Source organism: Scyliorhinus torazame, chromosome 18, assembly GCF_047496885.1.
Source record: "Scyliorhinus torazame isolate Kashiwa2021f chromosome 18, sScyTor2.1, whole genome shotgun sequence".
In the NCBI taxonomy this organism is placed as follows: Eukaryota; Metazoa; Chordata; class Chondrichthyes; order Carcharhiniformes; family Scyliorhinidae; genus Scyliorhinus; species Scyliorhinus torazame.
This window is the reverse complement of record NC_092724.1, coordinates 127945598-127965918: the sequence shown is the minus strand read 5'-3', so window position 1 is coordinate 127965918 and position 20321 is coordinate 127945598. Positions and strand designations below refer to the sequence as shown.

Sequence of the window (20321 nt, the reverse complement as noted above, 5' to 3'; positions counted from 1 at the left end):
TCGTCCTAGCCAAATTCAACATAAAAGTTATAGATCAGGCGAGCTTCATAATACACTTTGGAGTTTCTAAGCCCTGGCCTATATCAGTCTGACAGATATGTCCTTCAGGATCTGGGTCAGTTCAGTCAATAGTGGTATTACTGAGCCACTATTGGTGATCTCCCCTATCCAGAGTTCATTCTTTGCAATTGCTACCCTCAATGCTTCTTGCGAGTGATGTTCAACCTGCAGTCGTACTAATTCACTCCACTGAATCCTGCTGGTATAAAGAGGCTGAATATTTTTTCTGCTGCAGGAAATGTCACTTGAGGCACCAATGTAAGGGTAAGTCAAGTCTACTCAGTTACAGAGTTAGTAATACATCGCGGGCGCGATCGAACGGCTGCTTTTCGGGCGTGTTATGGGCCAGGGTTTAGAGAACCCCAAAGTGTATCATGGAGTTCACCTGACCCACAACTTTTAATAGATTGTGGTATGGGGAGCACACGGCCCACTCTACAGGTGTGGTACAGCAGAAATGGAAAAGTATGTTTTAAAGAAAAACAATGTTTAATCTTTGAACTCAAGTTAAGCTTTTTAAAACATACAGTGAACACCTTAGCAACCATTACAAAAGAACATAAGAACATAAGAACTAGGAGCAGGAGTAGGCTATCTGGCCCCTTGAGCCTGCTCCACCATTCAATGAGATCATGGCTGATCTTTTGTGGACTCAGCTCCACTTTCTGGCCCGAACACCATAACCCCATTTGCTTTCTTAATCACCTGTTGCACCTGAAAACCAACTTTCTGCGACTCATGCACGAGCACACCCAGGTCTCTCTGCACAGCAGCATGTTTTAATATTTTATCATTTAAATAATAATCCCTTTTGCTGTTATTCCTACCAAAATGGATAACCTCACATTTGTCAACATTGTATTCCATCTGCCAGACCCTAGCCCATTCACTTAGCCTATCCAAATCCCTCTGCAGACTTCCAGTATCCTCTGCACTTTTTGCTTTACCACTTATCTTAGTGTCGTCTGCAAACTTGGACACATTGCCCTTGGTCCCCAACTCCAAATCATCTATGTAAATTGTGAACAGTTGTGAGCCCAACACTGATCCCTGAGGGACACCACTAGCTACTGATTGCCAACCAGAGAAACACCCATTAATCCCCACTCTTTGCTTTCTATTAATTAACCAATCCTCTATCCATGCTACTACTTTCCCCTTAATGCCATGCATCTTTATCTTACGCAACAACCTTTTGTGTGGCACCTTGTCAAAGGCTTTCTGGAAATCCAGATATACCACATCCATTGGCTCCCCGTTATCTACTGCACTGTTAATGGCCTCAAAAAATTCCACTAAATTAGTTAGGCACGACCTGCCCTTTATGAACCCATGCTGCGTCTGTCCAATGGGACAATTTCCATCCAGATGCCTTGCTATTTCTTCCTTGATGATATATTCCAGCATCTTCCCTACTACCGAAGTTAAGCTCACTGGCCTATAATTACCCGCTTTCTGCCTACCTCCTTTGGTGTCACGTTTGCTAATTTCCAATCCACCGGGACCACCCCAGAGTCTAGTGAATTTTGGTAAATTATCACTAGTGCATTTGCAATTTCCCTAGCCATCTCTTTTAGCACTCTGGGATGCATTCCATCAGGGCCAGGAGACTTGTCTACCTTTAGCCCCATTAGCTTGCCCATCACTACCTCCTTGGTGATATCAATCCTCTCAAGGTCCTCACCTGTCATAGCCTCATTTCCATCAGTCACTGGCATGTTATTTGTGTCTTCCACTGTGAAGACCGACCCAAAAAACCTGTTCAGTTCCTCAGCCATTTCCTCATCTCCCATTATTAAATCTCCCTTCTCATCCTCTAAAGGACCAATATTTACCTTAGCCACTCTTTTTTGTTTTATGTATTTGTAGAAACTTTTACTATCTGTTTTTATATTCTGAGCAAGTTTACTCTCAGAATCTATCTTACTCTTCTTTATAGCTTTTTTAGTAGCTTTCTGTTGCCCCCTAAATATTTCCCAGTCCTCTAGTCTCCCACTGATCTTTGCTACTTTGTATGTTTTTTCCTTCAATTTGATACTCTCCCTTATTTCCTCAGATATCCACGGTCGATTTTCCCTCTTTTTACCGTCCTTCCTTTTTGTTGGTATAAACCTTTGCTGGGCACTGTGAAAAATCACTTGGAAGGTTCTCCACTGTTCCTCAACTGTTTCACCATAAAGTCTTTGCTCCCAGTCTACCTTAGCTAGTTCTTCTCTCATCCCATTGTAATCTCCTTTGTTTAAGCACAAAACACTAGTGCTTGATTTTACCTTCTCACCCTCCATCTGTATTTTAAATTCCACCATATTGTGATCGCTCCTTCCAAGAGGATCCCTAACTATCAGATCCTGAATCAATCCTGTCTCATTACACAGGACCAGATCTAGGATCGCTTGTTCCCTCGTAGGTTCCATTACATACTGTTCTAGGAAACTATCGTGGATACATTCTATAAACTCCTCCTCAAGGCTGCCTTGACCGACCTGGTTAAACCAATCGACATGTAGATTAAAATCCCCCATGATAACTGCTGTACCATTTTTACATGCATCTGTTATTTCTTTGTTTATTGCCTGCCCCACCATAATGTTATTATTTGGTGGCCTATAGACTACTCCTATCAGTGATTTTTTCGCCTTACTATTCCTGATTTCCACCCAAATGGATTCAACCTTGTCCTCCATAGCACCGATGTCATCCCTTACTGTTGCCCGGATGTCATCCTTAAATAACAGAGCTACACCACCTCCCTTACCATCCACTCTGTCCTTCCTAAAAGTTTGATACCCTCGGATATTTAACTCCCAGTCGTGACCATCCTTTAACCATGTTTCAGTAATGGCCACTAAATCATAGTCATTCACGATGATTTGCGCCATCAACTCATTTACCTTATTCCGAATACTACGAGCATTCAGGTAAAGTACACTTATGTTGGCTTTTTTACCTCTGTTCTTAATCTTAACACCTCGATCAGTAACCTCTCCTAAGTTATATTTCCTCTTAACCTTTCTCCTAATTTTCCTTGTCGTCGAACCCATATCTTCCTGTAACAACCTGCCGCGTCGCTTACCATTAATGTTTTCACTTCCCGTTTTATTTCTTTTAATATTCCTGGTCCTATTCACTGAGCTCCCCTCAGTCACTGTATCTTGTACTCTCGCCCTTTTTGATTTTTGACTATGGCTTCTCTGCCTTACAATTTCCCCCTTACTGCCTTTTATTTCTGTCCCTGTTTTACTACCTTCCAACTTCCTGCATCGGTTCCCATCCCCCTGCCACATTAGTTTAAACTCTCCCCAACAGCTCTAGCAAACACCCCCCCTAGGACATCGGTTCCAGTCCTGCCCAGGTGCAGACCGTCCGGTTTGTACTGGTCCCACCACCCCCAGAACCGGTTCCAATGTCCCAGGAATTTGAATCCCTCCCTCTTGCACCATCTCTCGAGCCACGTATTCATCCTCTCTATCCTGACATTCCTACTCTGACTAGCTCGTGGCACTGGTAGCAATCCTGAGATTACTACCTTTGAGGTCCTACTTTTTAGTTTAACTCCTAGCTCTCTAAATTCAGTTTGTAGGACCTCATCCCGTTTTTTACCTATATCGTTAGTGCCTATGTGCACCACGACAGCTGGCTGTTCACTCTCCCCCCCCCCCCTAAATGTTCAAATACAACCAAATACATTCAAATACAACCCCCAAAGACTATAACACTAAGTAATCCTTTAAGCTTTCCTTTTAATATCCATGCGACTTTAAAGCAAAACCTTTAACAGAAGCACATCAGGTTAAAGTCACTACTGAAAACATTTATAATTCTGAATTCACCAAATGATCAAGAGATAGTCTTTTCATGGCAGAGAGAACAGCAGTACAGCTGATGTGTCTGGCTTCAGTTCCAACACTGAAGAAGAAACTAAAACACACCCTGCAGCAAACAGCCTAAAACGAAAGTAAAAAGCTGACAGACAGTCCAGCTCCACCCACACTCTGAGATCACTGCAGTAGTAAACATCCATTTCTTAAATGTACTCTCACTGCAGATATTTATATACACACCCATTTATAAACACCCATTTCTTAAATGTATCCTCACATGACACTTCCCCCCCAAGACAAAAACTTCAACTTCAAGATGGTTTCATTTTTTACCTTTTCACTATCCTTTAAGAAATGCACACAGTAAATATACTTTTTTGTTTCAAAAAAACAACACACGCAAACAGTTATAATAATATAGCCCATTTTGTTTTGGACGTTTCTTCAGCAAGTCCATCAGTGGAGCAACCACGCTACAAAACATTTGCCCAAATATTCGATCAAATCCACTCATGCCAAGAAATCGCATTATTTCCCTTTGTCTTGAGGGTGTCGGAAACTCCTCAAGGAAAGTGACTTGGGCTTTTCCAAATTCACATTTGGCTAGGTTTACCACCAAACCCGCCTCCTGAAGTCGATCGAATAACTCCACCAGATGTTTTAAATGTTCTTTCCATGTCTGGCTGAAAATTACCAGACCGTCGATGTATATCGCACAATTGGGTAATCCTGAAACAGATTTGTTAGTTAACCGTTGAAATGTGGCTGGGGCGTTTTTCATGCCAAATGGCATAACTTTGAATTGGTATATACCATCTGGAGTCACAAAAGCTGAAATCTCCTTCGCCCATTTGGATAAAGGTACCTGCCAGTAACCTTTAAGTAAATCCAGTATAGAAAGAAAAGCTGATTGTCCCACTTTCTCAATGCAATCCTTTAAACGTGGGATAGGATAAGAGTCCGTTCTTGTAACAGCATTAACCTTTCTATAGGCCACACACAACCGTTGGGCACTGTCTAGTTTAGGCACCATCACTATGGGTGAGCTCCATTGGCTGCAACCCACTTCAATTATGCAATTTCTAAGCATAATCCCAATCTTTTTGTTAACCTGTGCCAATTTTAAAGGGTTAAGTCTATATGGATGTTGTTTGATTGGATTTCCCACATCTACATCATGTATAGCCATTTTAGTACTTCCCAATTTAACTCTACAAACTTGCCCACATGATATCAATAACTCTTTCAGGTCAGTTTGTTTTTCCTCTGGAAGGTAACTCAACAATTTATCCCAATTTTTAAGAACATCCTCGTTTTCCAATTTAATTTGAGGTATGTCAAATTCACAGTCATCTGGATTTGGTTCGTCACTTTGAGTTAGAAGCATTAAAACCTCCTTTTTCTCTCCTTCCCTTTCAAAGTACCTTTTAAGCATATTCACATGACACACTCGGTGAGGTTTCCTTCTATCTGGCGTTTTTAACCACATAATTCACCTCACTTAATTTCCTTTCAATCTGATAAGGTCCACAAAACCTTGCTTTTAAAGGCTCACCTACCACTGGTAACAACACTAAAACTTTATCTCCACTGGCAAAACTACGAACTTTGGATTTCTTGTCTGCTACCCGTTTCATCACATTTTGTGCAACTTTTAACTGTTGTCTCGCCAATTCACCTGCTCTATTTAATTGTTCCCTAAAATTTGACACATAATCCAATAATGCAAATTCTGATTTCTCACTCACCAATTTTTCCTTAATCAATTTAAGTGGTCCTCTTACCTCAGGACCAAAAATGAGTTCAAAAGGACTGAATTTGGTTGACTCATTAGGTGCATCCTTAATTGCAAACAGTACGAATGGAATTCCTTTATCCCAATCCTCTGGATAATCTTGACAATAAGCCATCAACATTGTCTTTAATGTCTGATGCCACCTTTCTAATGCTCCTTGCGATTCTGGATGGTACGCAGTTGATTTAAATTGTTTTATTCCTAAGCTATCCATAACTTCTTTGAATAACCTGGAGGTAAAATGTGATCCTTGATCCGATTGTATTTCTGTGGGTAGTCCATATCTAGTAAAGAATTTAAGTAACTCCTCCACATCCTTTTTAGCTGTAATATTACGTACTGGAATGGCCTCTGGAAACCTAGTAGACTCATCCATTATAGTCAAAAGATATTGATTCGCACTTTTTGTTTTAGGAAGCGGTCCTACGCAATCAATTAGGACCCGTGTAAAAGGTTGCTCAAATGCTGGAATGGGTATTAAGGGCGCTGGTTTTATCACTGCTTGAGGTTTCCCTATCACTTGACATATGTGACATGATTGACAAAATTTAACTACATCTTTATGTAGTCCAGGCCAATAAAAATGTTTTTGTATTTTAGCTTGAGTTTTCCTTACTCCCAAATGACCTCCCACTGGTACCTCATGTGCAACTCGCAACACCTCCTTTCTATACCCTACCGGCAATACTACTTGATGAACTTCTGCCCACTTTTCATCTGCCTGCATATGTAAAGGTCTCCATTTTCTCATCAAGACATCACTTCTACGGTAATAACACTCTGGTATACACTCAGATTCCTCTTCCGTACATGCTTTCTGATACATCTGTTTTATTTCTATATCTTTCTGTTGTAACTCTGCCAATTTTCTTGAGCTAAAAATATCCACCTCATCCTCCACCTGTTCTTGTTCTTTTTCAACCATCTGATCAAAAATTGTTTCTGATAATTGCACTTCAACTTCATTCTCACTCTTTGATTTCTCCTCTTGTCTTAATCTGTGACTTTGCGACCTTGTTACTACACAATCCGGAAAAATCCCAGGATATTCGTCCTTCAACACTTCAGTTGACTGATTTTCCACTGACTTATCAACCACAGTAGGCATCACTCCCACCTGCGATCCAGCTATATCATTACCCAAGATAAACTGTATTCCTGGACAAGACAGTTTTTCTATTACTCCTATTCCACATCACCACTCTTCACTGGACTTTCCAACCTTACCTTATATAATGGAACGCTACTCCTCTCACCCTGAATTCCACATATTACCACCCTTTCTGGCAACAATCTTCCCAAACTATATAACTCCTCATGTCTTACCATTAAAGACTGACTAGCTCCCGTATCTCTTAAAATTGTGACTTATTTACCTGCTCCTCCTGATACACATGAGTAAACTTTACCCACACAAGTACATTCTTTAAAGAAATCTAGCACCTTCTTATCAATCACCTCTTGATCAGGCTGTACAATCTTTTGCACCTACTTCGCTTCACTTGGGCTTTCCTTTACCAATGTCACAAACTCCACGGTCTTATCCTGTTTTACCACATCAGCCTTCCCAGTGCTTTTCTTCAACCACCAACACTGAGACTTTTGCATGACCTAGTTTATTACAGTGAAAACATTTGAAACTTTTCATGTCTCTTCCACCCTCCTGGATTTCTTTTTTAATCTGAGGTACACTCTCCTTATTATCTCCCATCAGATCACCTTTACTTTTACCACTTGAGTATTTCTCATGTCCCCAGTTTCTATCCCTCACAGGCTGAAACTGATGTTGGAAACCAAGCTTTGATCTATGAACTAATTCATAATCATCTGCCATTTCTGCTGCTAATCTCGCAGTTTTAACCCTCTGCTCTTCCACATGAGTTCTCACTACATCAGGAATTGAATTTTTAAACTCCTCCAAAAGCATAATTTCTCTGCGAGCTTCATACATTTGGTCTATTTTCAAAGCCCTTATCCACCTATCAAAATTACTCTTTTTGAGCCTTTCAAACTCCATGTATGTTTGACCAAATTCTTTCCTTAAATTTCTAAACCTTAGAACATAGAACATAGAACATTACAGCGCAGTACAGGCCCTTCGGCCCTCGATGTTGCGCCAACCTGTGAAACCACTCTAAAGCCCATCTATACTATTCCCTTATCGTCCATCTGTCTATCCAATGACCATTTGAATGCCCTTAGTGTTGGCGAGTCCACTACTGTTGCAGGCAGGGCATTCCACGCCCTTACTACTCTCTGAGTAAAGAACCTACCTCTGACATCTGTCCTATATCTATCTCCCCTCAATTTAAAGCTATGTTCCCTCATGCTAGACATCACCATCTGAGGAAAAAGGCTCTCACTGCCCACCCTATCCAATCCTCTGATCATCTTGTATGCCTCAATTAAGTCACTTCTTAACCTTCTTCTCTTTAACGAAAACAGCCTCAAGTCCCTCAACCTTTCTTCATAAGATCTTCCCTGCCTACCAGGCAATATTCTGGTACATCTCCTCTGCACCCTTTCCAATGTTTCCACATCCTTCCTATAATGCGGCGACCAGAATTGCACGCAATACTCCAAATGCGGCCGCACCACAGTTTTGTACAGCTGCAACATGACCTCATGGCTCCGAAACTCAATCCCTCTACCAATAAAAGCTAACACACCGTACGCCTTCTTACCAATCCTCTCAACCTGGGTGGCAACTTTCAGGGATCTATGTACATGGACACCGAGATCTCTCTGCCCATTCACACTGCCAAGAATCTTCCTGTCTTCCTGTTATTCCTTCCAAAATGAATCACCTCACACTTTTCTGCATTAAACTCCATTTGCCACCTCTCAGCCCAGCGCAGCAGCTTATCTATGTCCCTCTGTAACTTGTAACATCCTTCCGCACTGTCCACAACTCCACTGACTGTAGTGTCATCTGCAAATTTACTCACCCATCCTTCTACGCCCTCCTCCAGGACATTTATAAAAATGACAAACAGCAGTGGCCCCAAAACAGATCCTTGTGGTACACCACTAGTAACTGGACTCCAGTCTGAACATTTCCCATCAACCACCACCCTTTGCCTTCTTCCAGCTAGCCAATTTCTGATCCAAACTGCTAAATCACCCTGAATCCCATGCCTCCGTATTTTCTGCAGTAGCCTACCGTGGGGAACCTTATCAAACGCTTTACTGAAATCCATATACACCACATCAACTGCTTTGCCCTCATCCACCTGTTTGGTCACCTTCTGAAACCTTTGTCTGGAGACTTCAGGCACCAGTTCATATGCACCTAAGATGGATTTTTTCACCTCCTCATACGTCCCAGATACCTCTTCCGGTAGTGATGCAAACACTTCACTAGCCCTACCTATCAGCTTTGTTTGAATCAGTAATACCCACATGTCCCATGGCCATTTCATTTGTTTAGCCACCTTCTCAAATGAGATGAAAAAGGCTTCCACCTCCTTCTCGTCAAACCTTGGCAATGCTTGGACATATTTAATAGATCCCGACCAAGCCTTCGACTTTGACGCTCTTTCTCACTGTCCTCATCACTGTCATCTGACTGTACGTTTCCCTTTACGTCTGCCAATTTTAACTGACTGTCATGTTTCATGGCCATTTTCTGAAGTTCAAACTCTCTCTCTTTATCTTTTTCCCTGATCTGTATCTCCCTTTCTCTTTCTTTTTGTTCTGCTAGGGCTATTCTTTCTTTTCTCCTTTCTTCTTTCTCCTTTTCTTTTTCCTCTCTCTCCCTTTCTCTTTCTTTTTCCTCTCTTTCGCATTCAAGCTGCTTTAATTATTTCTCATGTTCCATTTGTTTAATTTGTCACTGAATTTTTGCCATTTCCAATGAGGCAAACTGTATCTCAAGCAACTTTAAAACACTTAGCCATCGCCATAATTACCTCATCTTTTCGCATTTTGTCAGGTAATGTTAACTGCAATGTTTTTGCCAAATCTAACAGTCTGCTTTTAGGCTCTGTCCGTAAGGTACTGCATGTGACCGTCTCCACCCCCAAAAACTTCAGAGCCTCTGAAAGAGCCATTGTCCACAACACACTCCCCACTTATACTGGAATACCACACCTGAAAGCACCCACAATATGCTCACCCCTCACTGTCTTTAAGTTCATTAAGCCAATCCTATAGATAGACTTTTATCCCGGATGAGCCCCCAATTTGTTATGGGCCATGGTTTAGAGAACCCCAAAGTGTACCATGGAGTTCATCTGACCGACAACTTTTACTAGACTGTGATATGGGGAGCACACAGCCCACTCTACAGGTGTGGTACAGCAGAAATGGAAAAGTATTTTTTAAAGCCAAACAATGTTTATTCTATGAACTCAGGTTAACCTTTTTAAAACATATAGTGAACATCTTAGCAACCATTAATTCAAATACAACCCCCAAAGACTACAACACTAAGTAACCCTTTAAGCTTTCCTTTTGACATCCATACGACTTAAAAACAAAACCTTTAACAGAAGCACATCAGATTAAAGTCACTACTGAAAACATTTATAATTCTGAATTCATCAGATGATCAAGAGATAGTCCTTTCATGGCAGAGAGAACAGCAGTACAGCTGATGTGTTTGCCTTCAGCTCCAACGCTGAAAACAAAACTAAACCACATCCTGCAGCAAACAGCCTAAAACAAAAGTAAAAAGCTGACAGACCACCCAGCCCCACCCACACTCTGACATCACTGCAGTAGTAAACACCCATTTCTTAAAGGTACTCTCACTACAGATATTTAGATACACATCCACTTATAAACATCCATTTCTTAAAGGTATCCTCACATGATAGGCACAGCGTGGCTTTTCCAAATGCAGAATATGCGTATTTCTTTGTGATTTTCATGAGACCATTTCTGCTGTTACTATTTCAAGGGATCTGTGGAGCGGTGTGTGATGGATGGCAGTGTATGCTTAGAGTAGACAGAGTATGGTCTTTCCCTGCTCCTATTTATTATATTCTTGCTCCTCCTAGCCATGTAAAAATTGAACGGCCTAATCCTCTCCCCTACGATGAGAAAACCTCTTCTCAACCCTGAAGAGGCGCTGAATTTCCTCATCCCATCATGATGACTAGGAATATAACATTTAGTGTTAGTGACGATAAATTTTTAATGGGTATCGTAAAATCTTTTATTAACCTCTTCAGAAACATCTGGCTAAGTGAATCAAACATGGCTAGGAGGAGCAGGAATTATACAAATATAAATGGGCTATTATTTCCATCTTGTTTTAAATTTGCATAGATTAGTTTAAAAGAAACTAATAACTTGTAAATGGCTTTTGAAAATATGTTATGTGAAATTTCTGAAAGCATTTCATGGTGCAAGCAGATAGACAAACATACTGCATCATTCACACATAGGAAAGCAAAAGGTGCAACTTTAAAATTGCTGCAAATGTTTGTCTTTTTGTGCATTCCTTTTACTTTCACTGAATGGTTCAAAGATTTAATTAGCCTCATTATTGTTACAGCTACCCCCATGGCATTATTTGCACAAATGTATTTCCATTGACGCCAATTTTCTCCTCTTCCTATGTGAGCCCTTTGCTTGGATACGGTGTCCTGGCCACGCTCTGGGACAGCACTAAACAGCAACAGTGAGCAGGAACGTGGGCCAAGTTTCCCCTCCCTAGCCCACTCTCACTATTGCCATTGCTGAGATCAGTTAACTAAATACGGACGAGGGACTGAAAAATAGAAGAAAGCAAACACGGGAAAGTCAGCCAAACTAATTTGACTGTCAGAGTCTGACAAGTGCCTGTCTGCATTAGTTGCAGCAAGTAGAAAACATCAGAGACAGAAAAATAGAAATCTATTAAAACTATCAGGAACATGCAAAGTAGGGGGAAATAATCTGAATAAAATAATAAAGCCAGCTTTAGAATGGGTAAAGCAATGGAGCATTTGCAAAGAAATATTTTAGCTGTGGCAGCAGATTCAAGCAGCATATTAAAGACCAGATAGGTTTTTTTTTAATGGATAATTAAGGTAGTTATATTCAGCAAGATCAAGGAATGGAAGATGTGTTGAATAGATTTTTCACATCCATTTTCATAATTGAAGGCTGCAGGCACTTCGCACATTCAAGGAAACTTAAATTTGTAGTAATCAGTGAAGCATGGGCTATGAACAAACTCAAGGGATAAAAAAAAACTAAGGACACCTGGACATATTGGGATATATAAGTCGGAATTTTCAAAGAATAGAAATAAAAAAGACTTTGGCCAATAATCTTAGAAGCTCTATTTACTTTGGAGCATCATACATTTCAAGATGAGGTGATAGGATTACATTGGTATGGCACATGAAACAGGCCATTCGGCCCAACCATTCTATTCAAGACTCCTTCCGTCTTTCCTCTTCTAAATCTATTAGTGTAATCCTTCATTCCCTTCTCCTCATGTGCTTGCCTAGCCTTCTAGAGAATTCTGGAGTTCATTGCTGTGGTGGGTGGGTGCTGACTCTCTATATGTCCTCAAGAGGGAGCTGAACATCTTGGCTCCTGACTAGGGCAGAGATTGCACCATATACAGTCAAAGGCTGGTATCTTTATAGGTAACATTTGGCTCCTTGACTCAGGTTGATTACCTGAGGGGGTCAGAAAGGACTTTTATTGAATCCTTCCTGTTGATTTCCTTATTTCCCCTTTCTTTATATTTTGCGTTATCATTTTGATCCATGGAAGCTTGATAGCTATGTGTCTTTAAGTCAAGCAGCAGAGAGAATGAGAAATTGAAAAAGTTGCAATGTACTATATGGTGCTAGTTTTTATGGAACAATACTCAGACTTGGGGCACCTGAGAGATGGGGTGGTACTTGGTTGGCTGGTGGCCAGTGAATTGGCCAAAATGCCATATTCTGCATGGGGACAAGTGTTGATTGGATCCTGCCTGAGTGGGATGATTTCCAGAGACCTAAGGAAAGCAGAGTCCTGGATACTCAGGGGAAAGGATCTGTTGTCTCTCACTCTCCTGTGTTTTCTCATGAAAAGCTGCTGTATTTCTGAAACTGCAGAGACCTGAATGAAGCTACAGTGAAAACCATTGCAGACTGGAAAGCAAACTGAGAGCCTGATTTGAAGGATAGTGTGGTATGTGGGGGGGAGGAAGGTTGTGGGGTGGGTGGTGGGTGGAGGAGGAAGTTTTCAGCCATGATGCTTGATGCTCCAACCATTGTGGTGTGAGGTAAGCTTGATGAACAACTGGCTCACGCCTGACATTTTTGTATGTTCCTATCAATGCAGCAGCCAGAACCCTTGCCAAAAAGAACAGCTATTCAAAATATTTCCTCCTGCCCTGTGAAAAGATCAGCAACCCAAATCATGACCTGATAGAGAGTCTATATATATATATGAATGGGGTGATAATTTAAGACCTTGAAAGGAAAGTGAATGAATATACTTCATTGCTGTGATAGTGCAACAAAAATGAAGGCTAACGTCAGGTAAAGGTGAGTTTCTGTATCTTGTATTTATTTAAGTGACATTCTAGCTTCTGGATTCTAGCTTAGGTTTAAGTTCCACTCCAGAGACTTGAGTGCATTAAAATACTGGGGGAGTGCTACAATGTTAGAGGTGCCATCTTTTGATTGAGACGCTAATCTGAAGTCGGTTTAGACGGGCAGCATGGTTGGCACAGGCTTGGAGGGCCGAATGGCCTGTTTCTGTGCTGTACTTTTCTTTGTTCTTGTTCTTGGAGCATCAATAAATGAAGAGCAAAAGCAGAGACAGGAGAAATTATTATGGGAAAATGAGGAAATGGCATAGATATTTAACAAATATTTTGTGCTTGTCCTCACAAGAAACAAATTGCATACCAGAAATAGGTATTACAAAGTGTGGAAATTAAAGAAATTAATATCAGCAGAGAAAAATAACTGGGGAAACTTAACGGACTAAAATCCCCAGGCTTTCATAGCCTACATCGTAGCATTATAAACACGATAGCTGCAGAGATAGTGGAGCACTGGCTATGATTTTCCAGAATTCCCTAAATCCTAAAACTGTCCCAGGAGATTGAACAGCAAATGTAAAACCGCTATTCAAGAAACGAGTAAGGGAAAACAGGGATCTACAGATATTGGAAAAGCACTGAAATCTGTTGTTAACAAAATCTTAACAATGCACTTGGCAGATCATAGTATCATAGTATGATCAGACAAAGTCAACATGGTTTTAATGAAAGGGGAATCTTGTTAGACAAGTTTATTGTAGTTATTTGAAGATGTAACTAGGAGGGTAGATAAAGAGGATCTAGTAGATGTATCATTCCTAGATTTCCAACAGGCATTTGATAAGGTGCCACATAAAGGGTTAATCGGCGAGATAAGAGTTTATGAAGTTGAGGGTAATACATTAGCAAGGATTGGTTAATGGACCGAAAACAAAGAGTAGGCATAAATAGGGCATTCTCAAGTTGGCAGACTGTGATTAGTAGAGTGTTGCATGGATCACTGTTGGAGCCTAAGCTATTTACAATCTATATTCATGACTTAGACAATTAGACAGAGAGTGATGTATTTAAATTTGCAGACAACACAAAACTAGGTGGAAACATAACTTGTGAGAAGGACACAGAAGTCTGCAAAAAGATATAGAATAGCTTAAGTGACTGGGAAACAAGATGGCAGATGGATTATAATGCGGGGACATGTGAAGTTCACTTAGATCATAAGAATAGAAAAGCAAAACTTTTATAAAAAGTATTAAACTTTGTATGTCATTGATGTTCAGAGATACTTGGGTGTCTTCATACAAGGAACTCAAAGTTAGCATGCAGGTACAGCAAGCAATTAAGAAGGCAAATGGAATGTTGTCCTTTATTGCGAGGGGATTAGAGTACAAGAATAAGGAATATTTGCTGCAATTTTACAGAGCTTTGATGAGATGGCACTTGGAGGACTATGTGCAGTTTTGGTCTCCATATTTAAGGAAGGATATACATGCATTGCAGATAGTACAGAAGAGGTTCTCTAGATTGGTTCCTGGGATGAGAGAGTTGTTTTTAGAAGAGAGGCTAAGTAAATCGGGCCAGTATTCACTCGAGTTTTGAAGAACAAAAGGTGATCTGATTGAAACAGACATGATTTTGAAGGGGTTGGAAGAGTAGATATTGAGAGTTTTCCACTGGCTGCAAATCTAAAACAAGGGGGCACAGTCTCCGGATAAATGGTCAATTATTTAGGATCTAGATGAGGATCCATTTATTTACTCAAAGGCTTGTGAATCTTTGGAATTTGCCACCCGAGACGATTGTGGGTGCTCTGTCATTGAATATATTTAAGACTGAGATAGACAGATTTTTGGTCTCCCGGGAGCGGGCAGGTTAAAGCCCAAGGCCAAACATGATTGTATTGAATGGGGCAGCAGACTGCATGGCCTACTCCAGCTCATAGTCCCTGGACTTGTAAGGGAAGATTGGCCAAGACATTTCACTGGAAGTTAAAGGTGACTCTATAGTCTAAGGAGTATAACAAAGCACAACACCATTTTATATGAGAATCCATTAGGGTGTCCATTTTAATTAGATTACCATAGGACTAAAACAACTGACTAACTGAAATATTTATATTCTTTAACTATCTATATCATCTTTGAACAGCATGATAACTCTTACAATTCCTAAGTAAAAGGTTGCTTTTAATGACTGGTCCAATTAAGATTTCCATATTAAAAGCACTTATTCAAGAAGGTCACAAACAATAAAATGAAATAATTTGAAGCTCAGAATAATTAAATTTGAGCAATTAAAAATTGCATGCCAGTGATCCGAGGAATGGACATATAATAGCATAATTGTGCTAATTAAAATGTTTTAACTGCAACATATAATACATAATAATTGCATATTTGAATCTACGCAAATTTTTTAAAAGTCTTATTAAAATATTGCAATTATCATGTGATAGTAATAGAGACATAATGCAAAAAGCAGATATATTTTAACTTGGTTGTCACTAGTAGAGGGTTCAATACCTTTGCTTTTCTTAGTAGTCTCTGCAGCTCATGCTGAGGTAGTAGACCATGATTTTTGACAAACATTGGCATCTCTGGTGGCCAGTGTGTCTGGTAATAAACAGTTCCATGAATCTCCATGTATTTATTAATAACTTCAAGATACTTTGCCTTCCCCTGAAGAGCACAAAATTAATGATAGTCAATAACTTCTTAAGAAATCATCTCAAACAGAATAAAGTATGCTATTACATTGATGACCCATAGCACACAAACTGCTTAGTCTTGTCTCCACAGGATATCAATCCGGTTCCTCTGTTTTTATGATGTGCTGAAGTACGAGTTGAAAAATATGTTTTGATCACACGCTTCAATGAAAACTTAATGGAATGAGATAATTTTGTGATAGGTGGCACAATGGTTAGCACTGCTGCTTCAAAGCACCAGGGGCCCGGGTTCAATTCCAGCCTTGGGTGACTGTCTGTGCGGAGTTTGCACATTCTCCCCATGTCTGTGTGGGTTCCCTCCGGGTGCTCCCACAGTCCAAAGATATGATTAGGTGGGTTGGCCATGCTAAATTGACCCTTACTGTCCATGAATGTTCAGGTGGGGTTACGGGGATAGGGTGGGGTGGGCAGGGGAGTGGGGTGGACCTGGGTGGTGTAGCTCTTTTGGAGGGTCGGTGTAGACTGAGGGGCTGAATGGCCTCCTTCTGCACTGTAGGGATTCTAAGAATCTATGACTGACTTTGCAGTTGTCGTTGTCCACCAACCCCATAACTGTTACTAATTAGCAATCAGTACTGCAACTTCCCTGGGCCAATTACTTTTCTTAGCTGGGCCTTGTATGGATGCCACTCTTACCCAAGACAAAAATGTGGAGAGAAATCAATGCTCTGATGATTGATAATAGAGCAGTTAAATATATTAGAAGCTAACAGAAAATCCAAAATAAAAGTGCAAATGGAAACAAGCATTTTTATATAGGGCCAGGAATAATAGAAAAGGAATAAAATGAGATTTTGTAAAACAAACAAGAAAAAGCAATGCATTTTTCAACTACATAATTTGCAGCAAAGACTGTTCTCATTTTTTATGTCTCATACGCAGTGAAACCGTTTCAAATGAGAATCTTGACATACAAAAATGTGTTGACATAGTGAATCATTTATACGACTCAAAGTACATTTATAGTTTTCTCTGTGAAAGGAAATCACAACTCATGCATTTACAAATACAGTAGAGAGGCACTTCACATTATAAAACCATTCTCACTCATTTGATACAGATCTTTCACCAGATGAGGACTCTTGTAATGATGTCTCCTATTCACAACATACCGAGTAGCATATTTTGCACCTGGTGCTTTTGTTGCTTGCATTTCACAAAACAACCTCAATACGGTGTCAATCTGGTTGTACCCTTAATATCGGGGATGACCTTCTGAAGTTAAGCAACTAAGCAGGTCATTATGGACCTGACTTTGCTGTTTGAATAATGGTGAGGCGATCAGAAGATGAAGGGTGTGTTAACAAGAAAATCCAAGATTGTAACAAGGAAAAAATACTCATAAGATGCTACATTCTATCCACTTCCTCGCTGCCTCAGTAGCCTGGATAATAAATAAAGATTTTGAAAGGAAAATAAAGGCCTTTGAAATGTTGTGCTAAGACTTAAATTAAGATGAGTAAAATTCCTTGTACAAACCATAAGACAAATGCTTGAAATTGCAAGTGCAAAAAGATCTCTAAAAAGTGACATCCAGAATTTTTTTTTGATCAGAGCTGAAAAGCTATCAAGATCTCTTTCAGAGGATAAAGTAGAGAGCAGCAGAAAGTGGGCTGGACAGCTGGTTTGTGATGCAGAACAAGGCCAGCAGCGCGGGTTCAATTCCCGTACCAGCTGGGAATTCTGAATTCTCCACCTGTGTACCCGAACAGGTGCCAGAATGTGGCGACTAGGGGCTTTTCATTGCAGTGTTAATGTAAGCCTACTTGTGACAATAAAGGTTATTTATTTATTAAGTGGGGTAGACTTTGGTGTAGTTGGATGACAGATGACACAGAGCAGTCAAAGACGAGTTACAGTGGATGTATGAGGATGGCGCATGTCAAACTGGCAGGACATACCATGACAGCAGAACTCCTGGGGCGAAATTCTCCGTTATCGGCGGAAAGTCCGCCGATCGGCGCAAAAAACGGCGCAAATCCCACTTGCGTCACGTCATAAAAATGGGACGATAGTCTCCGGCCCGAAATGGGCTAGCAGCGACGTAACGGGATCCGCTCTTGCGCAGTGGTTCACGCCGTGCAGCGTCATACGCGCTGCACGGCGTGACGGCTCATAAGGCCGCGCAGCTCCCCCCCACCCGACCGGAACACCCGACCGCAACACCCGACTGGATGGCTGGCCGTCGCTCAGCCCCGAGGTTCGAGTCACGCGATGTGGAGGCGCTCCTGGACGCGGTGGAGCAGAGGAGGGACGCCCTGTATCCCGGGCATGGCCGCAGAGTTGCCCCACGCCACAGCCGGCGTCTGTGGAGGGAAGTGGCAGAGGCCGTCACCGCTGTGGCCCTGGCACCACGGACAGGCACCCAGTGCCACAAGAAGGTGAACGACCTCGTCAGAGCAGGCAGGGTGAGCCTCCCCATATCCCCCCTCCCCATATCCCCCCTCCCCCATATCCCCCTCCCCCATATCCCCACTCCCCCATATCCCCTCTCCCCCATATCCCCCCCCCCATATCCCCCTCCCCCATATCCCCCCTCCCCCATATCCCCCATATCCCCCCTCCCCCACATCCCCCCTCCCCATATCCCCCCTCCCCATATCCCCCCTCCCCCATATCCCCCCTCCCCCATATCCCCCTCCCCATATCCCCCTCCCCCATATCCCCCTCCCCCATATCCCCCCATATCCCCCCTCCCCCATATCCCCTCTCCCCCATATCCCCCTCCCCATATCCCCCTCCCCCATATCCCCCATATCCCCCCTCCCCCATATCCCCCATATCCCCCCTCCCCCACATCCCCCCTCCCCATATCCCCCCTCCCCCATATCCCCCCTCCCCCATATCCCCCGTCCCCCATATCCCCCTCCCCCATATCCCCCCTCCCCTATATCCCCTCTCCCCCATATCCCCCCTCCGCCATATCCCCCCTCCCCCATATCCCCCATATCCCCCCTCCCCATATCCCCCATATCCCCCCTCCCCCATATCCCCCCTCCCCATATCCCCCATATCCCCCTCCCCATATCCCCCCTCCCCCATATCCCCCCCCATATCCCCCCTCCCCCATATCCCCTCTCCCCCATATCCCCCCTCCCCCATATCCCCCCGCCCCCATATCCCCCCTCCCCATATCCCCCTCCCCCATATCCCCCCTCCCCCATATCCCCCATATCCCCCCTCCCCCATATCCCCCATATCCCCCCTCCCCCATATCCCCCCTCCCCCATATCCCCCATATCCCCAAGTGAATCCAGCCCTAACCTTAACCTCTGCAATGCACGCGCAACCGATGGCGTGCATTCATATACCTGCCTAACACTGTTGTCTTTTACCCCTGCCACCACCGCCCCCCCCCCACAGGAGAAGCGCGCACACAACAATAGGGAGCATGTGAGGACTGGAGGAGGGCCCGCTGATGAGAGGCCACTGACCGTACACGAGGAAAGGGCCCTGGAACTGGCTGGCGGACCTGAGGACCGGGAGGTTGCTGATGCAGAGATCGGGGGCCCACGAGCAAGTGAGCCACCAACAGCCCGTCCCCATATCCCCCCTCCCCTATATCCCCCTCCCCCGTATCACCTGATCACTGCCTGATGTCTAACCATGCATGCTTCATTGTGTATCGCAGGACCAAACGTCCAGGCACCCATCCCCGCAGATGCTCACCGCCCGCAGGATGCCCCTCGGAGACCACAGGAGACGGAGAGACCCGCACCCTCCAGCATGCGACGCCCGCAGGATGCCCCTCGGAGACCACGGGAGACGGAGAGACCCGGACCCTCCAGCATGCGACGCCCGCAGGATGCCCCTCGCACACCATAGGAGACGGAGAGACCCGGAACCTCCAGCATGCGACGCCCGCAGGATGCCCCTTGCACACCACGGGAGGCGGAGAGACCCGGACCCTCCAGCATGCGACGCCCGCAGGATGCCCCTCGGAGACCACGGGAGACGGAGAGACCCGGACCCTCCAGCATGCGACGCCCGCAGGATGCCCCTCGCACACCACGGGAGACGGAGAGACCTGGAGCAACAGGGAGACGACACCCCCGTCACGTGCGGGAGCGACCACCCAGCGATGAGGGGGGCAGCCACAGGCCCCCGTCACATCCGAGCCAGGACACCACTACCCAGGACACCACTATCCAGGACACCCCTACCCGGGACACCACTACCCAGGACACCCCTACCCGGGACAGCACTACCTGGGACAGCACTACCCAGGACACCCCTACCCAGGACAGCACTACCCGGGACAGCACTACCCAGGACACCCCTACCCCGGAAGACGAAATACCGGACAGTGACTCAGAGTGGATGGGTTGAGACGAACCCCCACCCCAAAGTGCCATGGAGTCAGAGTGGGACGAAGAGCACGACACAACGCCACTGCTGTCACCAACACCCTCCACCATCGCAGAAACACTCACC

The 20321-nt window shown here is 43.4% G+C and overlaps 1 protein-coding gene across 3 annotated transcripts in view; it reads right to left on the bottom strand.

Annotated features, from left to right (window-relative positions):
* The window catches only part of LOC140395495 (alpha-1,6-mannosylglycoprotein 6-beta-N-acetylglucosaminyltransferase B-like), a 1325626-nt gene that overhangs the window by 90606 nt on the left and 1214699 nt on the right, over window positions 1-20321 (bottom strand). For all 3 annotated transcript variants that reach the window (XM_072483321.1, XM_072483322.1, XM_072483323.1), the window contains one exon: window positions 15682-15837. In XM_072483321.1, coding sequence (XP_072339422.1) covers window positions 15682-15837 — 156 coding nt within the window. The remainder of the gene's footprint in view (window positions 1-15681; window positions 15838-20321) is intronic.